Genomic DNA, 24,486 nt, shown 5'->3' with positions numbered 1-24,486 from the left:
GTGCAATCTCTACCTTGATGACTATAGCATCATCATGAGGTAAACAAACGTCTCTTTCGTCTTCCTCGCTAAAGGTGATAGAATCTTCACCATTCAACTTCTTCCGCTTCTGCGTCTCTCCGGTTCCAACAAATTTGGATTTTGTTTTCAGACTCCGGAGTGATTCGGGCTTTGGTCCTCCAAAGATGGTAAGGATCGGTGACCTAGTAGCTTCAATCACCTCCATGCCTTTCTTAGACTTCGGGGCCTCCCTTGATCGTTCCGAACTAACCGAACGATCCCTCTTTGGAGCAGCCGCACGTGGCTCACGTGGCTCCTCCCTTCTCCCCGCTAACAAAGCGGACGGATGTCCCCGAGATATCAATCTCTCAATATCCGCCTTCGGATGACGACAGTCATTAGTATAATGACCATAGTCCTTGTGGAATCGGCAATACTTTTCCCGATCCTGCTGCTCTCCAAGTTTCAAAAGAATTTTAGGCGGCCACTTTAAAATATTTTTTCTTTTGAGGATATTCAAAATATCAGCCCGAGGAGCATTCAATGGAGTGTACTCACTTTTACCGGGGACCTTTGGCGCCAAGGCTGGGATTTTCCAACCCGATCGCGAACATTTTTCTTTGGCTTCTGCTTCGCTCAGAGCCTTTTGTTCCTTATTGGAGACTTTATTATCTCCTTGGCGCGCATCTAGAATCTCCATGACTTCAGCACCGCTTCGGCATCTCTGTACCAACTCAAAGCATAAGTCGCGAGGCATATCCCGTAGTAATAACTCCAGGAGTTTCCGATTAGTGAGTCCCGTGAATAGAGCGATTCGGCTACTTGTTCATCCAAGTTTTCTATCTCCATCGTCACTTTGTTGAATCTTTTCGAAACTCTCCGATCGATTTGCTCTTTCCTTGTTTGACAAGTAAACAAGGTTTCTTCCGTTTTCTTGACCGTATCCCACTGGAATCGCCCTATGAATTGGCGCGCCAATTCGTCAAAGTTTACGATCTTTCCAGAGGGGAGGTTAGAAAACCACTTTTGTCTTTGCTCCGATTAGAGATGAACCAAAAACCCCGCATAAAATTTAATCGAATTACTCGAAAGCGCCATGGTCTCGTTGGTAATAGCCAATGTGAGCTGTTGGATCTCCGGAGCCATCGAATGTTGAGAAGGTAGGCAAACGGAAGTTATGGGGAAACCGATATCCCGCAATTGGCTCAGCAAAGGGAGTCTTCCGAATGACCGAGTAAATATCCTCGGTTATTCTTCCCTTAGCCAATCGCCCTAATTTCTCATTGATGTTGGCCAATTCTTGACCAATTTGGGTCGGGTGATCTTCAGCAATATGATCACGACCTCGATTAACACGATCATCCCGTGCTACTCGATCATCACGAACAGCCCGTCCTTCCCGAGCATTCCTCTCGTCACGAATCGCTTCGATCATCACGAACGGTTCTTCGACGGTGGGTGAGTGAGTTCTTACCCCCGTATCCAACCTTGTGTTTGAATCAGTTGTACTCTCTTGCGGTCTGTCGAACCGATCGTCTCGCCTCGGTTGATCATCGATCCTCCGAAGTCCTCGGTCTCCTTCACGGAAATTCTGATCAATATTCCGGTCTTCAGCCAGTCTCTGGTCACGTGGCAATGCACGTCTCCCTAAATCGCGCTGATCAGGCTCTTGTGGTAAAACCACTTGTCTGGTGAGCATGCGGAGTGCTTGGCTCACCTCCAAGATTTGAATCTTTACCTGATCCAATTGATCTTGGATTGTATCAGGAGGAGGATTACGTCCTCCCTGGCCACCATCCACCTCGATAGGATTTTGGCTTTCCTGTGGAATATCTAGATTATTCACTCCAGGTATCTGAACACCGGAATTGCGTTGTGCAGCGGCTGCTGCGGCTGCACAACTAGTCACCATGGCTTTTCAAGTCCTTTCCCACAGACGGCGCCAATTGATGCGTCCAAAATCTGCTCAGCCCTTGGATCTCCACGTGATGTCCTGCAAAACGAAAGCGTCAGATGTGGCCTGACCGCTGGGGTCGGGAGTCCACCTCCAAAGGCTAAGTCAGTTGATGAACTTAATCACAAACGGCTCTGCTAGAAGCGCAGAGCTAAGGAATGAAGAACTGGGAAAGGTGATCTAGATAGCTGATCGCTGATAGTTTAGGTCTATCAGTATGTATCTGAACCTGAGTCTCAGATAATATTCTTTTCGATCGATCCCCTCACTTTGTATGGTAGTCAGGTTTATATAGAGTGTACCTTCGAATCTCTTTCGTTGGATGCACTTGAGCCTTCTTCGGGTAGTCGTTGGATCTTATCAGTGAGTTCCGTTGAGCAATAGACTTCTACTAGTTTGGACTAGTAGAGGACTCCTGAGATAACCTTTAGGTTATACGATGTTTATCCCTTCGATAATGATTATCCGCAGCCGTCAATTCGAGTCTGCCATCATTAGGGTGATTACCCTAATCCATAAGTAGGATTAGGGCACGCTTGCAGCCGAATAGGCTTTCTTCTTCAGCAAGCCATCTTCTGGATCCGGTTTGCTCGGGAGCGAATCGGTTCTTTCAGTCTCGACCGGGGTCGAGGGTCGGACCAGGTATGAACCCGGTCTGATCATAATCCCTCCGTATCAGGTAGTTATCTTAGTAAAAAATCTAGAAAAATAAGTCACATATCTCAAGTAAAAAATTATAAAAATAAGAAAAATAAATCCAAATTAGTAACTTAATCGGATAATTTATTGGGATTGATAATAGTCGGCATACCATATCCGCATCCTATTAGTAATCGGATGGATTTAGATACGGCTAAACAGATGCAAATTCAAGAGCGAATTTCGGTTATCCATTTACAGTCCTATCTACATGACCCATAAGATCACCGTTGACAAAGATTGATTCAAGTTGTTCTTTCCAAAGAAGGTAGGTCTTTCCATCTAGTTTAACAACCGGAAAGATGTAATTGGGAAGGGAGTAATGGAAACAACTATTAGAATTTGAAAGGAGAGGATTTCATAGGTCTAGATCTGTGGCTCTATACCATGTAAAGAATGATAAAGAAGAGTTTTGAATTTGGGTGAATAGCTTAACAATCGTGGTAAGTTTAGTTTTGAATTTATAGAGTTGTTACATAGCAAGAAACGTAGGCTTAAATAGTCACAACTAGAGAGAGAATGTACGGATAAGGTTTGTTACAATTAAGGGTGTCAATACAGTACGGTATCGGTAATTCGGTACGGTACGGTACCATACCGCATTTCAAACCGTCCAACCAAAACCGTACCGTACCATATGAAAATAGTATTTTAAAAACGGTTCAGTACGGTTTCAGAATGAAATCGGTACGACAAAAACGGAACGGTTCGGTATATGGTACAGTATGAATTCGGTATAAAATTATATCACTTTGCTAATGAACCTTAATTTAGAAGGGCACTCCAATAGATGAGAAAGAGAAGAGATTGATTAAGCCAAATAACAGCCAGGGGAAACATACCCTTAAGATAGCCTGAAGGACATGGATGGGACAAAAAAATTGAGACAACATTAGCTATTCTGGAATTCAAAGTTGCCTACATGTTTGTCTGTTCTCTCTTATACAAGACAACATTTTTTAGGCTTCCAATATAACGAAACACTCATGTAAATTTCATACTTGAAATGCTTGGAAAATTGCAAATACAAATGAAACGCTATACTTTATTGGCTCTTGCTGCTAGGAGGTTAATGGTTATTAGGCAAATAGGCAACTTGTTTGGTGGGGAAACAAATAATAGAAATACAATCCCAAATTAGCACAAGTTGTTTAGAGACTAACTGGTTAAGATCTACAGAAATAGAAGAACCATCTATTACAACTATAGTCCTATTAGGGTTTAAAGGTTAAACTAAAATTACAAAACTAACCTTAAAAACGGTATTCGGTAATTCGGTACGGTATACGGTATGTACCAACGGTATACCATCTAAAACCATAATTGTACCATACCAAATTCCAAAAAACGGTTTCGGTACATACCGTACCGATTTTGAATCGGTACGGTACGGTGCGGTTTTAAACGGCATGGTACGGTATGGTTAAACGGTTTCGGTACCGTATTGACACCCTTAGTTACAATAAGGTTTTCAAAATTCCAAATTTTAAATACTTGCCCTCAAAATTTAAATGCTAATGTCTCCTCAACTTCCTGAGGGTAATAAAGATTAAGGTTGCGTTTGTTTATTGGAATAATGGGTGGGAAAATTCTTTTAAAAAAAAACAAATTTTTTCTACTTTTTCTTTAAATCCTAAATGTGTATATTGTTTGGTTGCTTGTGGTGGGAAAGTTAGAAACAAGTTTCCTTAAATTAAAGAAACTTGTCGGGTAAGGTGACAACCCAATTTTCCCACCCAAGCCTTTTCAAACCCCCCCCCCCCCCACAAAATGTGTGGGATTTTATGGAAAAGTAAAATGTGGGACCCACAATTAACACTTTTCCACACTTTCCTTTTCTTCTCCCTCACCCCACTACACATGGGGCCCATATATTTTTTTCCCATTCCTTTTTGTCCACCCTACCTTTGCAAACAAACACAGCCTAAGGTGACATCAGAGAGGAAAAATGCCCTTGCTAAGGTGACTAATGTGAGATTGGAGCCTTGTACACCAATGTGATCCAAATCTATTTTAATCCAAGTGAAAAACGATAAGATATTATATAGCCCTTCCTGTTGAGGATACACCGGTAGTGTAGATATGAGCTACTTGTATTTTCTATAAATACTTTGTACTACTTACCTTTATACATATGAAATACAATTCCTTACATGGTATCAACTGGCTTGTTGTGTCCGTTTCTAAGCATGTTTTACCCCATATTGTTTCAGCGAAATCTTCTGCTGAAGCTTGGGGTAAATTGAATCGAGTGTTTGCCTCTAGTTCTAAAACTCGTATTCTTGAACTCAAGAACAGATTATTTCGTGTTCAAAAGGGATCGTCCTCTGTTAGTAAATATCTTTTTGAAATTCTTGAAATATTAGACACTTTGGCTGCTACTAACTCTCCAATTAGTGATGAGGATCTGGTGTTAACAGCATTACGAGGACTTGATGGTGACTATAAGGATTTTTCTACTTCAGTTTTTGTTTGTGCTGACAATATTACTTTTGATGTTTTACAAGGTCTGCTATTGACTCAAGAGAATCATCTTCGGTCTTCGGCTTCTACATCTATTGCTCCAGTTATGTCTGCTAATGTTGCAGCAAGAAATGCTCCCTTTCGTGCTTCTACCTCTTTTGTCAATTCTAGTTGCAGTACTCAAGGTTTTAGAGTAAGATTTGGTGGTCGCAGACCTTGGAACCGAAAATTTCAGGGAAGATCTAGTTATTCTTCTGCTATGAACAATTCTAATGGTGGTTTTGGATATAGTGGTGGTACTTTTACACGGGGAAAAAGTGCTAGAATGTTATCTGCTCATGGAGGTCAGGGTATTCTTGATTCTCCTGATTTTGTTTCTCATTTTTCAATTGAATCAAGAATTGTCTGTCAGTTGTGTGGTGTTGATGGTCATGTGTGTGCACAGTGTCCTCAAAGATTTAATCATGCCTATGTGGATAAGATTGTGTGTTCTTCAATCTTAAAATCTTTGGATGGTTCTTTCTATCAACTCAATTCTTCTATGTGGATTTTAGACTCCGGTTCTAATTGTCATATTACTGCAGATCTAGTTAATTTTGCTTATTAAGAACCTTATACAGGGAGCCAAAATGTGATTGTAGGTAATGGCTCAGTCATGTTCATTACTCACATTGGAAATTTTTTCACATCTTGTTCAGATCACGTTTTGGTCATGTCTGATGTTCTTTGTGTTCCAAAAATCATATTTAACTTGCTCTTGCTCTTCCAAGTTTTCTGAAGAAAATCATGTGTATTTTGTTTTTCATTGTGATTCATTTGTGGTAAAGGATGTGCTGAGTCACAGGTTTTTGATGGAAGGCAAGAATTATAATGGTCTCTATGTTCTTCAACTTCCAAGTACTGCTCCTAATTCTCTGATAAAGCATCAACATGACACTGTTAAAGACGTCTCTGTAGCTCACACAATGGTAGCTTCAGATCACAGTAAGCCTTTGGCGGCTCCTTTTTTAGCTTTCGTAACTACTGCAGTGGATTGGCATAGGAGGCTTGGACATCTAGCTCCTGCCCAAACTTTTCTGGTTTTGAAGAAACTTGGTATGTGTGTTTCTAGTTCTCTTCCAACTTGCGATGCTTGTAGATGCTCCACGAGTCATAGACTTCCTTTTCTTTGTCCACTTTAGTTTGTAGAAGACCCTTGGATATTGTTCATACTAATTTGTGGGGACCAGCCCCAATTGTTTCTGTGGATGGTTTTAAGTACTATGTTATTTTTGTTGATGAATGCACAAAGTACACTTGGGTTTATCCTATGAAACTCAAATCTGATTTGTATGTTGTTTTCTGTAAGTTCAAGAATCTTGTAGAAACTTATTTTTCTACTAAGATTTGTACTCTTCAGTCTGATGGTGGTTCTGAATATGAGAAGTTGTTAAAGTTAGCTACTACAAGTGGTCTTTCTCATCGCATTTCGTGTCCTTAAACACCTTCCCAAAATGGAGTGGCAGAGAGGAAACATAGACACATTCTTGAATCAGGTTTAGCTTTACTTTTTCAAGATGGTATTCCTCAATTATTTTGGACATATGCGGTGCAGGCACTGTGTATCTAATGAACCGCATGCCTTTAAAAATTCTTGGTGATAGATTTTCTTTAGAAGCTTTGTTTGGACATGCTCCTGAGTATGAAAATTTAAGACTATTTGGTTGTTTGTTCTATCCTTGGTTAAGACCATATGCTAAGACAAAGTTGCATCCGCAATCAACTACTTGCATTTTTTTAGGGTATCCGCTTGCTTATAAAGGGTACTACTGTTTTGATCCACAAACTAGTCACATGTACACTTCTCGACATGTTATCTTTGATGAGAGTGTGTTTCCCTACAACAAATTCAAGCATGAACACTCCTCCTTATCTACTGAAAAATGGTATGGAGCAGCTGAAGATATTTTATCTTCCACAAATTCTAGCTCTTCTATTTCTCAATCTGAGATTAGATTATGTACTGGGGATTCTCATGTAAATATTTTTAATGAGGGGAATATTTCTGGTTCATTTAATGCTTTACAGCATTCAGAAATTGTAACACATCATAATGAAATATCCCCACACCCCTGTAGTAGTAGTCATGGGCTGGAAAGTGCTGAACAAGTTAATTTGGCCCATGGGCTTCACTAGTCATGGGCTGGAAAGTGCTGAACAAGTTAATTCAATCCATGGACTTCACCCATGTAGAACTAGTTGTGGGCTGGAAAGTGCTGAACAGGTTAATTCGATGGGCTTCATGAACAACATAGTTCATCTTCACCGAACGACCTCTCTCAACCTCATATAAGCTCAACGAATGATACTATTGTTCCTACTCATTCTATGCTTACTAGGTCCAAAACGGGAACATTAAAACCTAAAATACCCTTCAATCTGTTCGTCACTACAGAAGATGAATCTCTTCCCTCCACTTATGCTCAAGCTGCTAAGTTTCTACACTGGGCAAGCTATGAATGAAGAGTTTAATGCTTTAGTGCAAAATGGGACTTGGGTTCTTGTTCCTTCTATGTCTTCTCAGAATATCATTGGTTGTAAGTGAGTGTTTCGTGTTAAGAAACGAGCTAAGGGTTCCATAGAACGTTATAAGGCTCGTCTTGTGGCTAAAGGATTTCATCAAAGACCCGGATATGATTTTGTTGACACCTATAATCCCATAGTGAAACATAGAAACATACAACCATACATGTCACACCCCACCCAACCTGATCCGGCCATACCCGAATACCCGTGGTGGTGAATACACCGCAAGACCTAGGTTCAATGACAATTCCATACAACACATGATATAACATAATTAAAAGAACAAGAATAAATCAAGTTTAAGTATACAGATATCAAATCTGAATGATCAAAAGGTTACAGTCATCCATTATCTAAAGTTAATCAAAATGGACATCAAAATTTGAAAGAAACATAGTTTATCGCAGCGGAATTTAAACTAAACTAATTCCCTAATGGAACCCAACCTCATAAGAATAGTAGTTGCACGGGCATGAAGCTCCATGCAAATCTACATCTTCAGTCACTCCTTCAAGAAAGTCTGTCGGCTAAGAATCCTTCACTTTGAAGGAGTCTTCATAATTTGCAATATATTCTAATAGAAACAGACATATAAAAAGGAATGAGTTCAACAGAACTCAGTGAGGTCAACTCAACATCATATCATGCATTCGTCCACAAGATTTCTACATCATACAGTGCATTCATTCATAAGATTCCACACCACACATATAGCATGAGTATTGGCAATATAATTAATGATAATGACATGATATATGAATGATTATGATATTATGCTCCTAACTCTATCATGAGGTCTCTATGGTAGACACGCATTAAGTTTAAACACCAATCTCCTTTGGGCAGTCTCAGTCACTCTCCCTCAAAAAGAGACGTCTATTGGGTTCTCTATGGTTGTTGGGTAAAGTCTTGTCAAGCCATGGTTGGGGTATAGGTAAGGGTGTCGATTCGGTACGGTATCGGTAATTCGGTATGGTACGGTACGGTATTGAATTTGAAAACCTCATACCGAAATCGTACCGAATTTATACGATACGGTATGAAAACAATAGTTTTAAAACGGTGCGGTATGAAAACAATAGTTTTAAAACGGTACGGTATGAAAACGGTAATAAATTGGTATGAAAAAATGGCACAGTTCGGTATACGGTTCGGTTTTGTTATGGTATGAAAATCGGTATGGGTTTGGCATAAGAGTCATCTATGCTATTCTTATGATTAACTTCAATATTTTTTGTTTGAAAATGTGAATCAGTGAATGTAGTTGGGAAGAAATCAGTCAAATTACTCATTGGAGATAACGTTGATGACTTGATTCTTAAGAACCAGTGGTTGGTTCATTATTCATTGATGTCAAACTAGGATCTGGGTGGGTGTTTTCCCTTAGGCTTTATCACCAAAGCCAGAGCTGCATTAAAAATTCACTGATCTGGGTGTTTTATGTTTACCATGTTTTCCCTTTATCAGAGCCGTGAAGTTCCAATTCCTATAGATGACAAAGTTTGTTGATGTCACAAATAATAAAAAAGCACAACCACCAATTCCAATTCCTGTAGATCTCACAAATAAGATAAAAGTACAACCACCAAATTCCTGTGAATCACAATCCCTATGAGTCACAAATGAGCCAATGAAGTTCCAATTCCTGTGACCACCTAGAAAAGAAATTTACTTCCTAATGAGCCAATGAAGATCTTCATTTTAAATCAATTTACAATATCATAACACCTACAAGTACCCAATCTCTGGGACCTCTGGTAGTATGTTTTACTCTCCACAATCCACATCATACATAATTAAATAAGAAGTATATTCTTGTTATCATATTATCAACACAAAACATACATTGGCTGGAAAAGGCATCAACAATTAGCAGTCCTAAATGTTTGTATTTGTCATTCTTTTCTTTCTGAATTCTACACTAGATCTCACTAGATCTTGTTCTCTCCAACTCTTTCTTTATCCTCTTCACATGCTTCCGGCTGCAGGCTCAAAGTCAAGACCCTGTAATGGCAGAACACAATCTTGTTAGTACATAAGTGAGGAGAAATTCAAGCAACCCAGAATGCCTAGTTTTGCAATCTATAATTTTCTAAGACATCTTGCTTGTTGGCATAATCCAAACCAGGAAAAAAATTTAAATATAGAAGCCATAAGTTAAATATAACCAATATCTGAGGGAAATAATAACTATTTACCTATTTGGTTCTTGGAGAAAATAAAAAAAATCAGAGGTTTCATTAAAGAGAGGACAAAGTGATTCATATCCATGAGTGAAATTTGCAGTCCAGAATCATTTGCTCATGGTTATTTCCAGTTATTTCTTGAACAATCTTTCTTCTCCCTCATCAAACCATTTGCTCCAACTTATTTCTATCACATATGGCAGGAAACTTGGCAAAATCCACCTGACAATAGGTGCCAAAGAAACACTTCCGTTGAGTGAGAAGTCTAACAGATTTCACCAATTCAAGCTGCTAGGACTCATGAATATTAGGTTCTTCTTCATTTAAAAATACAATAATACAATGTGAGGAGGAATAATCTAAATCTTCACTTGGATCCATTAAATCAAACAAAGACTGATGACTGGTAGAGATCGTTGGGGCTGAAATACTTAACAATAAAAACAGAGACCATTGCAAACATTATAAAATAAAAAAAGGTAAAGCACTCGAAAAAATGTTTACCCCAAAATGTGCTTCATTAAAGAGAGGATATTCCAATTTTACTCAAAAACAAAAAACATAGTTAATGAAAACATAGGCATGGCAAAGAACCAGATGAGATTACAAACTCTATGTTTTGTTACTATGCATTCTCTCTTCCACAGTTCCATGCTACATCAATCCCTGCAATTTGGAATTAGAATATCATGAGTTTCAATTACTTTTAGATGAAAATAGAAGCATATACAACAACAATCTTATATTCTTATAGACTTACTCTACGTTGCTAGTAGTTGAGGATGTTTCAGTAGAAACCAGATACATTGTAAAAACATCTTGCAATGCTTCAGATAATTTTTCGGTATCTTGATCTGGATCTGGTTCAGCTACACAAAATGAGAAAAACAAAAATTAAAATAACTAATTAGAGTTTTAAAAAAAATATATATTTTAGGAGATATGCATAGTAATAACAAGAAAAAAATATTACCTCCAAAGTTCACATCATACATCCAATCTCGAAGGCATACTAGGGCTTCGACATTGTTAGGGAGTAACTTACTTCGATATTTATCAATCACCCTACCCCCAGCACTAAATGCCGACTCAGATGCCACCGTTGACACTGGAATTGCTAAAACATCATGAGCTACCCGTGCCAAATTATGGTACTGTCCTTCAACCACCTTCAGACCTTCTAATATGCAAGAATATTAAAATCCTTTGCCCATTGCCTGGATGGTTCTTCAAGATACAAATCCACTTCAGTCTTATTTGTCCCAACTTTTTCCACATAATTTTTCCAAAGGTAATTCTATAAAATAGACATACAAGGTATTATATAACATAAAAACTAATAAATATCAATCAAATGATAACACAAATTATCAAAGACATATAATAATATACCTTGAGAAAATCAGAAGAGGCCTCGTAGATCATAATAGAAGAAGAAGAAGCAGAAGACTCTTTATCTTTTGACATGTTTGCATATTCCACATAGAGCTTTTCCAAAGCTCCCTTAACATGTCGAATTTCACCTTCCATTAAGAAAGAGTTTCCTTGATAGATTGATTCAAATGCACCCTGAACAATATTGATTTTGTATCGGGGATCCAAAATAATGGCAACTGACAAAATCAAAGAGTATTTCTCCCAATATTTGTTAAATTTTAGTCTCATGGCAATTAACATATCTCTCATAAACTCATCTATCAGTGATCCATTATTCACAGTTATGTAAATTTCCAACACACAAACAAAGTATAGATTTGAAGTAGGATATTTAGAACCCGATAAAACCTTTGTGACCTCATTGAGTGGCTTCAACAATTTTAAATTATTTTTAATCCTCTCCCATTCATTTGAGTCAGGGTTCAATGCATAACTTTGATATGAATATCTCAAAGTCTCAAATACTGGCCTATAAAATAGAGCATCACTAAGCATTTGAAATGTCGAATTCCATCGTGTAGTTACATCTCCATGCAAACCCCTATTAAAATGACATTCCTAGGCGAGCACAACATTCTTGAAATTTTAGTTTCCTAGCTTGTGAGCACTTCACATACTTGATACTATCTCGAACCTTTTGAATAGATGCATCTATGAATTTGATGTTATCTTGAACTATAAGGTTCAAAATATGGGCACAACATCGAATATGAAAAAAATTCTCCTTTACAAATCAACGCATTCTTTGAATTCAAAGTGGTCCTCAAATAATTAATCCCAGAATCATTGGAGCTTGGATTATCAACTGTCACTGAAAATAATTTTTGTTCAATCCCCCACTCAATCAAAATCTTGTGAACAGGCTCACATATATTAGCACCCGAATGTGGAGGTGCTAATATAGAAAACTTGATCAATTTCTTCTGCAAAACCCATGAGTTATCAATATAATGAGCAGTGAGTGTCATATACCCATCATTAGCTATTGAAGTCCACAGATCTGTTGTGATTGACAGTCTTTGAGATGATATCTTCACTGCCTCTCTAATAGCAACTTTCTCCCTCTTACAGATTCAATGAATATCACTCAAAAAAGTATTCCTACTAATAGCAGAGTACTCAGGATAAATATATAATATTAGTTTCCTAAATGTTGGATACTCTACAAATCTCAAAGGGAGTTCATTCTTAACAATCAATTCCAAGACCAAATCACGCACTACCTTCGGGTCAATTTTCAAGCTTCTCATCCCCAAGTTCCCATCACTTTGTTGCAACACCATTTGATTTATGTCTTTGTTATCTGCCTTAGGACACTTTTTCATGTGATTATTGAGACCAATGGTCCCATTTTTTGGGGGGTCAGCCAAAAATATCTTCCCACATTTTCGCATTCTGCTCTAGGCCTTCCATCTTGATATTTTTTGGGATCAAGATCAACCATTTTGAACCAATTACTTGTCCAACATAATGATGTTTTAACTTTGCCCCTTTTGGTTGGTTGATTTGAATCTAAAAGGGTCTCTACTTGTTGGCTATCTAATTGCTCAACAGTTCCTCAATCTGAGAAGGTTCCGAACCCAAAACAGAAACATCATGTGACTCGACAATCTCAGACAGACGCCTTTTCATTTTGTTGGAGTGACAAATATAATAGTAACTACAAAAATGATAAATAGGACAATTCACCTCTTACACTCTTACAAAAAATAGAAACATGAGCAAGAACAATAAACATGAAATCACAAAAGAATCGGTTGATAAACAATAAAATAATGACAAAATATTTTGTTCCCATAGTTAAATGGACAATGATTCTTCAAGAAAATATAATCACCATTACCAGAATTTCAAACAAAAAAGATTAAGAAAGAACATGTTTTGGATTATTCGACTCTGTTTTGAACTTCCTCTTGATATTATTAGAGTTCTATTTGCCAGGACAGGTAAGATGAAATCATTCAAAAAGAGTTTTAAGTCTACAAATAAATCTTATAAATCACAATACAAAAGTTGATCAATCTAAAATATGTAACAAAAGATGCATTCTCATTCTTAGGGATGAAGCAAAGAAAAATATGAGCACTGGTGCCAAAAGATAAAGGGTTTACCACAAAAAAAAAAAAAAAAATTGTGCACAAAAAATAACACTAAGGCAAATATCATCCTTGAAATACTGAAAGAAGCATGCTTAAAGACCATCAAACCGAGGGGTTTTAAAAGGTCCAAGTGAAAATACAATCTTTCAAATTTCTTCAGAAGGTAAGTTAGTGTAAGCAATAACATTCCTCATAAATCATCACCCTAGGAAATAAAGCATTCAATCAAATAAAAAGATGCATCAAGAGGTGAGGATGATGCATACAAAGCCTTCATAAAGTTAGCAAACACACCAGCTAATCTCCTTAGAGTCAGAAACTTTGACACCATTGGAGATCACCGAAGCAATTCTTCTTCTCTTACTGTTAATTTTTTAAGCCGGCTGGTAATATCTAATGTTTCTATCCCCATCATTCAAAAAATTATGTCTGAACGTCTAGAAATAGAAAGCCCTGCCTTTTAAATGAAGCTCAACCACTTAAAAGTGTATAGACAACAGTTCCTAGTCTGGGCAAAGGAAATTATCCATAAAGTCTGCTTCTATATCAAACCAAACTGAGAGTGAGAGAGAGAGAGAGAGAGAGAGAGAGAGAGAGAGAAAATTTTAGGCAGGAATTTATAAATAGAACTGGGTTCATTACCTTCTCTGTAATCCCATGTGAAAGCACATTTTTTAATCACTTTTGTCCTTAATCAAATAATTTAGCAAACAAGAATGTCAAGTGCAATGATAAATCCAAATTATGTAGAGAATCAACAACTATTGGTTCTAATTAGTGAACTCAAATTCCTAATTTAGGAGAGGGAGCAATTTTCAAATCTTACCTAGGTAAAGATTGGGAGAAATGTTTTGAATGATTCACAGGTTCTTAGCTTCAGCTCAAAACCTAAAACAATTCAAAGAAAATTAAAATAAGTCCATCTAAAATCAAAGTTCCACACACCTCTTCCAACATTTGCTACCAAATAGAATGATTTGTATATCTCAATTTGTATATTTCAAGAATCCATATCGAATATGAAGCTGTGGTGTTAGAAAGTACCTTGTGAGTTGAACCGATTAATTGAAGAAGGAAGCTTTATTGGGAGTTGAACACCTGACGCCTGACTGGCCTTCCACTGGAGTTCGACAAACAGAGCAGTTGCAGACTTGCTCAGACAGAAGAAGGAAGAACGAAGAATGAGAGCCTCAAGAGGCAATGCAGTTGCATACTTGATTGCAGCTTACCTTACGGCCTTACCCAGCCAGATGGAGCTTCGAAGAAGGAAGAACGAGAGGCGATGTGCTTACCCAATTACCTGTAGATTGTAGTCCTTTCCCAGACGGTAAGAAGGAAGGAAGAACGAGATTTGTAGAAAATAAAAAGCAAACAGAGTAGAAGAAGAAACTAAACAAGAAGGAAGGAAGAACAAGAGGCATCACTGCTGCTGCATCAGGGATTTAGGATTTAGGTACGGTGCGGTTATACAGTTTCGGTACCGAATTGACACCCTTAGGTATAGGTCACCACTCTCTCACATCACCGTTTGGTACGAGATTCGCGCATGTCAAGGATAATCTTAGCCTAGTGCAAAGTCATACGGTCTCGTACTACATATGGTCTGGATATCTCCCCTCATGCCTAGTGCCCTTTTGGTTTGATACCTTCCCACCTATGAATGGAATCCTCAACAGGAGGCGTTTGTTGGATCTCATTCCTTAACCCAGTGGCCATCCACATATAATGGACATGATGCTCTCCATGTCCTCTCATGGATCATTTCACCGATCTTGATCGAGCGCCCAGGAGCCCTTATCTATTATATGCAACCCTACCTCTCTATGATGATAGTGGGCCTGCTTGACACTCAGGACTCAGCCACTAACATCACGGGTTAATCGGCTTCAATACCCCTGCCGGAAGGGTAGTAGTACTCATGAGGTTACCTAGCCCAACACTTCTAGACATCTAGCATTAATATGATTAAACATGTAGGTTAAGTATATTACTCACATTTCTAGTTAGTAAAAGCTCTCCAAAGTTCCACAAAGTCACACTCACGAGTTGGTGATTATAATCAAAATAAACCTAATCATGTAAGAAGATCAATTACATAAATTAGAAGTCAATTGGGTTTTAATAGAGTTCCCATAATCACCCAACAAAAGCCTAATCTACCAACTAGGTTCGAACCCACCGTTCTCAACCTAGTTTCGACGAAAATCGATATTTCAACATCGATTCGAAGTTGAATTGAAACGAAACTTTGGGAATGTCTAATTGGTAGCAATAGGGTCCTAAGGGTACCTTCAATTTGATCCAATTCATTCTGGATTAAAAAGCCCCAAATTTGGCTCTCGCGAGTCGCCCGAGAGCTTCTTTGAGAGTCAAAACGCGAAATCGTTTGCAACGATCTGCACAAACCACTCACAAACTAAAGAGAAACATAAATAAAACTATTTGCAAGCATTTAATAGACCTAACATGCAACAACTACCCAAATCCATCATTTATTGTGAAGAACACCCCATAAAACCAAGCTTAAAGAAGAGGGTTTGAGGATTCTTACATTTTCTAACGATTCCGCAATGATTTGGGCGCCGGCATGCCTCCGAATGGTTAGAAACCTTCCTCTCCCTTGGTTTCTCCTCCTCCTTTAGCCTCAGCCTCGTACTAGCCTTCTAAAATGCTAGTATGAGAGGTTAGAAACTCGAAATAGGGTTTTAAACATGAAAAACCTGATTTTGCCCCAAACTGGGCAGGGGTGGGGGGTTGGCCGACCGGCCGTTCAACCGGCCCAATCAACCGGCCCTGGTTGAGGGGCCAAACAAGGTCCAAATTAAGATTTTTTTTGGCTTGGTGGAAAGGTCTTTTGATGCTCTTTGATTTGATACCTTATTCGCGTCAATCAGATTCTCCATCGCTGATCTACGAACGTTCCAAAATCGCCCTTTTTACACCATCGTGATTAATCTTCTCTCTTCTCTTAAACTCTAGGAGAGTTCTTGAGTCATCTCAAGGGTCATCCACCAATATTAGTTCCATTTCCAACCCTTCGAGCTCCACTTGAATGGCCCACATTTGTCGTCAACTCGAGGCTTGGTTTTTCTCGGTTTTGAAACCACGGGTTAAAGGGGTAGAAATCTGGGGATTTCACAATACAAGTTATCCTTTCTATTGCCATTTCTCACAATTGGTCTATTCGGAAATTAGATGTGTCTAATGCCTTTCTCCATGGAGATTTAGTTGAGACTGTGTTTATGGAGCAACCTGGGGTTTTGTTGATCCTTCTCATCCTACACATGAATGTCATTTGCACAAGTCACTCTATGGACTAAAGCAAGCCCCAAGAGCCTAGTATACTAAGCTTACTTCTTTCATCACATCCACTGGATTTCAAGGTTCTCGCACTGACACATCTCTCTGTATTACCGCACAACGTCTGTGACTATTTATGTCTTGATATATGTTGATGACATTCTTGTCACCGGTAGTAGTCTTGATGCTATTTCATCACTCATAAAGGCTCTAGCTACTATTTTCACTATTAAAGATCTAGGTGATCTTCATTATTTTTTAGGTATTGAGGCTCATCAGATGCCCAAGGGACTATTCTTATCTCAACACAAATATATTACCGATTTGTTGTCTTGTACTCACATGAGTGATGCCAAATCTGTGGCTACTCCTCTAGCTTCTGGCTTTTCTCTTTCTTCCATTGATGGTTCTTTATTATCTGATGGAACTGAATATCAACACACTGTTGGGGCTTTGCAATATCTTGGCAACACTCATCTGGATATTGCATTTGCAGTTAGTCATGTTTCACAATTTATGCACTCTCCAACTGATGTTCATTGGAGTGCGGTAAAGAGGATTTTGAGATATTTGTGTGGCACCTCTACTATGGGATTATTTTTCTCCTGAGTCTACGGTTTCCTTAGCTGGGTACTCTAACGCTGATTGGGCTAGATGTCTTGATGATCGTTGTCTTGTCACTGGCTTTTGTGTTTTTCTTGGGAATCATCTTATCTCATGGAGTGCTCGCAAGCAACGTACTGTTTCCCGCTCTTCCACAGAGGCCGAGTATAGGGTTATTGCTGCTATAGCAACTGAGCTTATTTGGCTTTGCTCATTACTTTGTGAGATTGGTAGTTTTCTTCCTACTGCTCCTATCATTTGGTGTGATAACATCGGTGCTACCTACATGATTGCGAATCCTATTTTTCATGCTCGGACGAAGCATGTTAAGATAGACTTTCGTTTTGTTCGAGATCTTGTGGCTTCTTGTCAGTTTTTGGTTTGTTATGTCCCTTCTAATGATCAGCTAGCTAATCTTCTCACTAAGGGTCTTGCTCATACTCGCTTTCTTACTCTTCATGACAAGCTCATGGTTCTTGAACCATTTAGCTTGAGGGGGCATGTTGAGGATACACTGGCAGTGTAGATAGGAGCTACTTGTATTTTCTATAAATACTTTGTACTACTTACCTTTATACATATGAAATACAATTCCTTACACTTCCAAATATAGTAGAACGTGAATGTAACAAAAGAGAATATGACAATGCCACCTCTTGATTAAAGTTTGATTAATTTAATTCCCTACTTAGACTCTTGGAGGCTTGCTTGCAAATTTTGAGCTCCACTTGAATTTTCTTAAGAAGATCATTTATCTGAGCAAATTATGTATACACTCCCTAGATTTGTACTCTTACGCTTTTTTCTAGTATTTTTGAAATTTATTATATTAAAAATAGAGAAGGTAGTAGCTGAACGGACATGTGAATATGTTAATTGAACGGCTTTAATTTTCTACCGTCATAAAATCAGTTGTGTTGAACTTGTAAAAGAACCATATTAGAGAAGGAATAGGGGAAGAAGAAAGAGACGTTACTGCCATCGGATGATATTGGGTTAAACTTAACTATCCCATAAATAAAGGAGAAATAAGAATTTTATTGAACGATTGAGATTTAATTTAAAAAAATCTAAGGGAGAATATTTAGAGCTGTTTAATTATCCTATTCATACGCCATTTAGCTATACTTTAGCCTTAAAAATGTCCTTTTTTTTGAAAAATTAGTAGTTTTATATTAAGGGTGGCGAGTATTAGATATACAAGGAGAGTCAAATCTATGACTTCTTCACCGAGAAGATAAAATGTGCCAATCATTACTTACAAAGTAATCCTCTGTATCTAATGCATTTTTTCACCCAATTTTTTTAATTAATTTTAAAATAGAAAAGAAATAGTTATCCTTGCTAATCTTCCTATAAATGATTTTTTTTTCTGTTGTAAAGATCATTAGTGGTTTTTCTTCATCCTTCCCTCTTCTTTTTTTTTCCCTTTTTTTTGGCCCCTTGAAAATTGAGTCGATTTGAGGGTAAAGAAGGGTAGTTAGAAAATTTTGAAAATTTAAATTATCACCTAACACCATTATTCTTACATTTGGGTTAAATCTTTGAAAAATAATGGACGAAAAGGCAAGGAAATGAATTTGAAGGGTATAAACATAATAATTTGCAAATTTAAAGGATATAATATTATATAATTATCTTTTTTTTGTGAAATTTATATAAAGGATAGTTTCAGTGGCCGCATGGAGATCCCTTTCCAAGCTGGCTGCTCGAAGAACTTTCGCTCGAGAGTTGTTTTATTTCATTTTTCCAGAACTTTTTCTGTTTCTCTCTGAGTCTATATTATCAATCAATTACCTTTTCTTTTCTCTCGTGTTGTTTGTTCGCCGTTCTGTCTCCGATCTCCATCTCGAAGATGGGTAGCTTCGCATCTGTCGCCTCCCTCTTCGCTTTCCTTCTTCTTTTCATTCCTTATGGGCAATCTTTTTATCTCCCAGGTGTCGCTCCTCGCGATTTCAACAAGGTATGTTGTTCTACACTCGGATTCCTGTTGCCGTTTCACATGATATTCAATTTTGTGTTTCAAGTTCTTCAGATCTCCGATATTTTTATACTTTTCTGTCTTTCCTGGAGTCCAGATTTCTTGATTGATCTGAAATTACTTTTAGTTATTTTTATAACGAGGGTTTCTAATTTGGGCCGATCGTGGATCTAGGGTTTTGGGTTTTGATCTGTCTGCGACTCATTTTGGATCTGGTCCTTGAAGTTGCATTTTCTTTTTCGTTCTCGCTTCGCTGTTGAAATGGATTTCTGGTTCTTTGAAATGGCTATGGTTATCTTTTTTGGGTCATCCGGCTGTTTTCCATGATGTTTAGTTAATTTTCTTTGCTAGCTTCCTTGCTCTTTGGCGTTTATGAACACTTTGCATTTAGTTGATCATCAGGGTAACTAGCATCTAGTGCGTACTGGTGGTATGAATGATGGACCTATTTAGAGTCCCATTTTCATCATTTTTTAACTATTTTCTATGAATGCGATGCTATTCCCACTTTTCTGGTTTTCTTCTGGTTTTTCATTAGACATGCAACATTGATAACAATTATTATTAAATAGTAAAATAAAAAACGGAATAGAAGTGCACTAGGAGCCAGAGTTCCTGATGCTCAAGGTTGTTCCGTGTGCTCCATTCCATTTCTCACTGCAAAGTTAAATTATGTCGAAAACTTTTGGCATTTGTGTTCACAATTTAGATTTTGACTGGGTATTTGTGTTGCGTCACTTTTTACAGTTCTATTTTGTTAATACATAAAGATTGTTGAAATTTAGTTTATGTATCATTTGGTACCTCGCCTAATTTGGAATCTATTTTTGGTTAACCTGGCTGAAGATGCTTACTTGTGGCTTTGCTATGATTCATTGGTGGTTAATTTGAATCATTTATATTGTGGGAGCTTATATCTATTTTAGCTAATCATTGATCAATTATTGATACTGGTTTCATGGTTTTCGTTCCACACAGGGTGATCCGCTTACAGTAAAAGTCAACAAGCTTTCATCCACCAAGACACAACTTCCATATGATTATTATTTCCTGAAGTATTGCAAGCCTGAAAAAATTCAGAACAGTGCAGAAAATTTAGGAGAGGTTCTCCGTGGTGACCGCATTGAGAACTCTGTCTACACTGTGAGCCTCTGCTTCCTTTCTTTTTTATTTTCAAGATTCTAACGAGTCAAATATACTCATTAAAGGTGGTAATCAGGAAAATGAGCTTTAAACTCAGAATCTTTTACTATTTCTTATTTTGCATATATGTTACAATTTATCATTGGTGTGAATGTATGATCTCTGTATCTACAACCCAAAAATGAATAATATCTGTGTATATTCCAGTTCCAAATGGGGATGGAAGAGTCCTGCAAAATAGCTTGTCGGGAAAAGCTTGATGCTGAGACTGCGAAGAATTTTAAGGAGAAAATTGATGATGAATATCGTGTGAACATGTAAGTACTTCAAACTGGATGATACTCTGTAGATACTTTAGTGAAATTGTAATGCTTTATCTTCTTTCTGATGTTATCCTTGTAAGTCTGATTATTTTTTCTCATTTTTAACCCATCATGGTTAGTGTATTACTTCTTTGTTGAATTGGAGGGAGAAAACACACAGATACACTTCACTAACTTCTATATGATGGACTTGTAGGATTTTGGATAACCTTCCTGTTGCAGTACCTCGTCAAAGAAGGGATGGGAGCCAGTCTACAACTTATGAACATGGCTTTCGTGTTGGATTTAAAGGATCCTATACTGGGGTAGGTTTCAGAAAAGAGTTGTGTGTTACATAATGCCCATGCCTCTTTTTCTTATGCTTAACATACCTTTGCAGAGCAAAACTGAGAAATATTTTATCAATAACCACTTGAGCTTCAGAGTCATGTACCATAAGGATGTTGAGACTGATTCTGCTCGCATAGTAGGCTTTGAGGTTGCTCCAATCAGGTGCTGTGCTACTGTTATTTGAATTATGTTGCATATGAGCTTGTGATCATGTGATTTTTTTGTTATGACTGGCTATGATTGTGACTTGTTTATATGGAGAGGTAACAGTGTGATTATTGTTGGTTTGTTATGGGAGGAACGGGATCTAGTTTTTGGGAACATTTGTTGTGTTGATGTTCTACTTCAAATCTGAAAGAAACAAATGTTCATTAGTATGTGTATAGGAGACCCCCACAACACCCCCCCCCCCATTCTCTTTCATGGGAGGTATATACTGTGCTACTAAATTGGAGAGGGGGGGGGGTAGTCAGCAATTAAGTCGAAAAGTCTTTGAAGGAATGTTCTGATAAAGCACCTTATTCCACACCTACCCTGGCCCCTTCAGATATGTCTGTTTATGTCTTGCTTAGAAGCCATTAATTTCATCTTTAGGATTAATACACTCATTTTCCAATTTGTCAGCTACTTGGTCCAAAAAACTGATTGTTGTATTTTATGGATTCAAGGCCTTATTAGGTGTCGTTTTATTTACGGTGTCACTTTTGTTAATCTACATGCTTGTCCTGTCCTTCTATGCCTGTTTATGGATGAAGTATTTTCTCATTGGCAACCCTTAAGGTTTCAGATGATTTGTAATTTTGATATGAAAGTACGAACTGGGAAACAAATTGTCCTGAACTTGTTGCTTTAATTGTTCCTCTTTTTATTAGTCCATGCTATCCTTTTTGTCTAAGAAAACTCTTTCTTTCTGTATTTGATCCTCAGATAGGCTCTTCAGTGGTATACCTGCTTTGTAATGCTATCTCAAATTACTTAGTTAGTTGTGCTTGTACCACTGATTTGCATTTTTTCCCCTATTTGGATATCTAATGGATTATGTCCATTCCTCATTTTTTGGGGGGGGGGGGGGCAGTTCATTAGGTTTATTCCCTTTGGTTCTTAAGTTCTAATTTGGTCTATGCAAACAGTATTAATCACGAGTATAAGACCTGGGATGGTAAGAGCACTCAATTGGTAACATGCACCAAAAACATAATTCAAGGTAGTACCGTTCCACAGGAGATTGAAGCAGACAAGGAGGTTGTATACACGTATGATGTTTCGTTCAAGGTACTGATTCTCTTTTAATTCAATCGCATGATTCTTTTCCTCTGCTTTTCAGTCCTGATCTGGTTGGCTTTTCCAGCCCAGTGACATCAAGTGGGCATCTCGTTGGGACACTTATCTCCTTATGAATGACGATCAAATCCACTGGTTCTCCATTATCAATTCTCTGATGATTGTCCTGTTCCTTTCCGGTATGGTGGCTATGATAATGATGAGAACTCTCTATAGAGATATTGCCAACTATAATCAGTTGGAGACACAGGATGAAGCCCAAGAGGAAACAGGATGGAAGCTTGTCCATGGGGATGTTTTCAGGCCTCCCGTTAATTCTGGTTTGCTTTGTGTCTATTTGGGGACAGGGGTGCAGATCTTTGGAATGACACTTGTTACAATGATTTTCGCACTACTCGGTTTCTTGTCACCTTCCAACCGAGGGGGGCTTATGACTGCCATGGTTCTTTTGTGGGTTTTCATGGGCTTGTTTGCAGGTTACTCCTCAGCTCGCTTGTATAAGATGTTCAAGGGTACCGAATGGAAGAGAAATACTTTGAAAACTGCATTCATGTTTCCTGGTATACTTTTTGCTATCTTCTTTGTGTTGAATGCACTCATATGGGGAGAGCAGTCTTCGGGTGCATTGCCTTTCGGTACCATGTTTGCACTTGTATTCTTATGGTTTGGCATATCTGTGCCTTTGGTTTTTGTGGGTAGTTACTTGGGTTTCAAAAAACCAGCTATTGAGGACCCAGTGAAGACAAACAAGATACCAAGACAGATACCAGAGCAGGCCTGGTACATGAAACCAGTCTTCTCTATACTTATTGGAGGCATACTTCCATTTGGAGCAGTCTTTATTGAACTCTTTTTCATCCTGACATCAATATGGTTGAACCAGTTCTATTACATATTCGGCTTCCTATTCATCGTTTTCGTCATACTTCTGATCACCTGTGCTGAGATAACAATAGTGCTTTGCTACTTCCAGTTGTGCAGTGAAGACTACCATTGGTGGTGGAGAGCCTATTTGACGGCTGGATCCTCGGCTCTCTATCTTTTCCTTTACTCTGTGTTCTACTTCTTCACCAAGCTGGAAATAACGAAGCTGGTATCAGGCATTCTTTACTTTGGGTACATGTTGCTTGGCTCCTATGCATTCTTTGTGTTGACCGGAACGATTGGCTTCTATGCATGCTTCTGGTTTGTTCGGAAGATTTACTCGTCTGTGAAAATTGACTGAATACGGGCTTTAGCCGGTGCATATTATTGAGTGCAGAAAATGAGATTTGAAGTTGAGGCTTGGGAGACTGAATTGTGAAATTGCATAGTGCCAGCTACATCTTCGATGGAGAGTTTTCTGCTCATCTCCCCAGAATTTCATTTTGCAGATTTTAGCTTAGGACGTTGGCTTGTACTCTACTGTTTTGTAGCCTTTTATTACTTTGTTTTATACCTTTTTTTGGGGGGAGCCTGGGTGGGTGGGTTGCGAACTGTATTTTCTGCTGAAGAAGCTTACAAAGTAGTTCTCCTGGTGTTGATTGGAAATGTGTTAATCCGTTGAAGTGGATCATGTTGTTTCCTAAATCTAAGCAAGCAGGCAGCCAACGAGTATTAGTTCTCTTTTTACCCTTTTGTACTTCTTGATTTGCCTTTGCATATGTTGGTTAACCTCAAAAATCTTGGCAGGTTTGTTGTATAGTTGATCCGATATCATTTTAATGCTGAGAGTGTTGCTTCACTGTGTGACTTCACTGTTTGTGATGAAGGAAGCTACACTGTCTATTGAAAAGAAACTGAAGACGACCTTTTGAAAGCAGGACTGTTTACAGAGTTCTGTTTCTGTTCAACTGCCCAAGAGAAGGAATTTTGGTTAGGTCTATTTAGGCTTAACCTTTTGTTGAATGAGAACTATACTATACAGCATTCAGTAAGGGTGTTAACATCAAACTGAATTTGAATAATGAAAATCCAAAACAGAACTGAATTAATTGAATTGACCTTGATTGAATTACTTTGTTTTGGTATCTGTTTCACTTCAGAAAACCTAGGTTGGCGGTAGATGATAGACCAGTCAACCTGGATTTGAAATTGAATTTAGCTACATTTACAGTTACAGGTTCCACGTTTTAAAGACTGT

The 24,486-nt window shown here is 38.1% G+C and overlaps 1 protein-coding gene across 1 annotated transcript; it reads left to right on the top strand.

Annotated features, from left to right (window-relative positions):
• Positions 1 to 18,996: 18,996 nt before the first annotated feature.
• Positions 18,997 to 23,975, top strand: LOC149011626 (transmembrane 9 superfamily member 7). Its single transcript, XM_089162093.1, has 7 exons — positions 18,997 to 19,269; positions 20,266 to 20,430; positions 20,638 to 20,747; positions 20,950 to 21,058; positions 21,133 to 21,245; positions 22,214 to 22,355; positions 22,432 to 23,975. The coding sequence occupies exons 1-7, from the start codon at positions 19,162 to 19,164 to the stop codon at positions 23,587 to 23,589; spliced, it is 1,905 nt and encodes a 634-aa protein (XP_089018219.1). The 5' UTR covers positions 18,997 to 19,161; the 3' UTR covers positions 23,590 to 23,975.
• Positions 23,976 to 24,486: the final 511 nt, after the last annotated feature.

Source organism: Hakea prostrata, chromosome 7 (assembly GCF_041222555.1).
Source record: "Hakea prostrata isolate BN-2017 chromosome 7, UWA_Hpros_2, whole genome shotgun sequence".
NCBI lineage: Eukaryota > Viridiplantae > Streptophyta > Magnoliopsida > Proteales > Proteaceae > Hakea > Hakea prostrata.
The sequence above is the reverse complement of the archived record's forward strand: the minus strand, read 5'-3'. Positions and strand labels throughout refer to the sequence as shown.

Coding starts and splice junctions, on each gene's coding strand:
- LOC149011626 (XM_089162093.1), top strand. CDS start 19,162: ATGGGTAGCTTCGCATCTGTCGCCTCCCTCTTCGCTTTCCTTCTTCTT. Junction 20,431..20,637: donor TTGAGAACTCTGTCTACACT/GTGAGCCTCTGC, acceptor TGTATATTCCAG/TTCCAAATGGGGATGGAAGA. Junction 20,748..20,949: donor GATGAATATCGTGTGAACAT/GTAAGTACTTCA, acceptor ATGGACTTGTAG/GATTTTGGATAACCTTCCTG.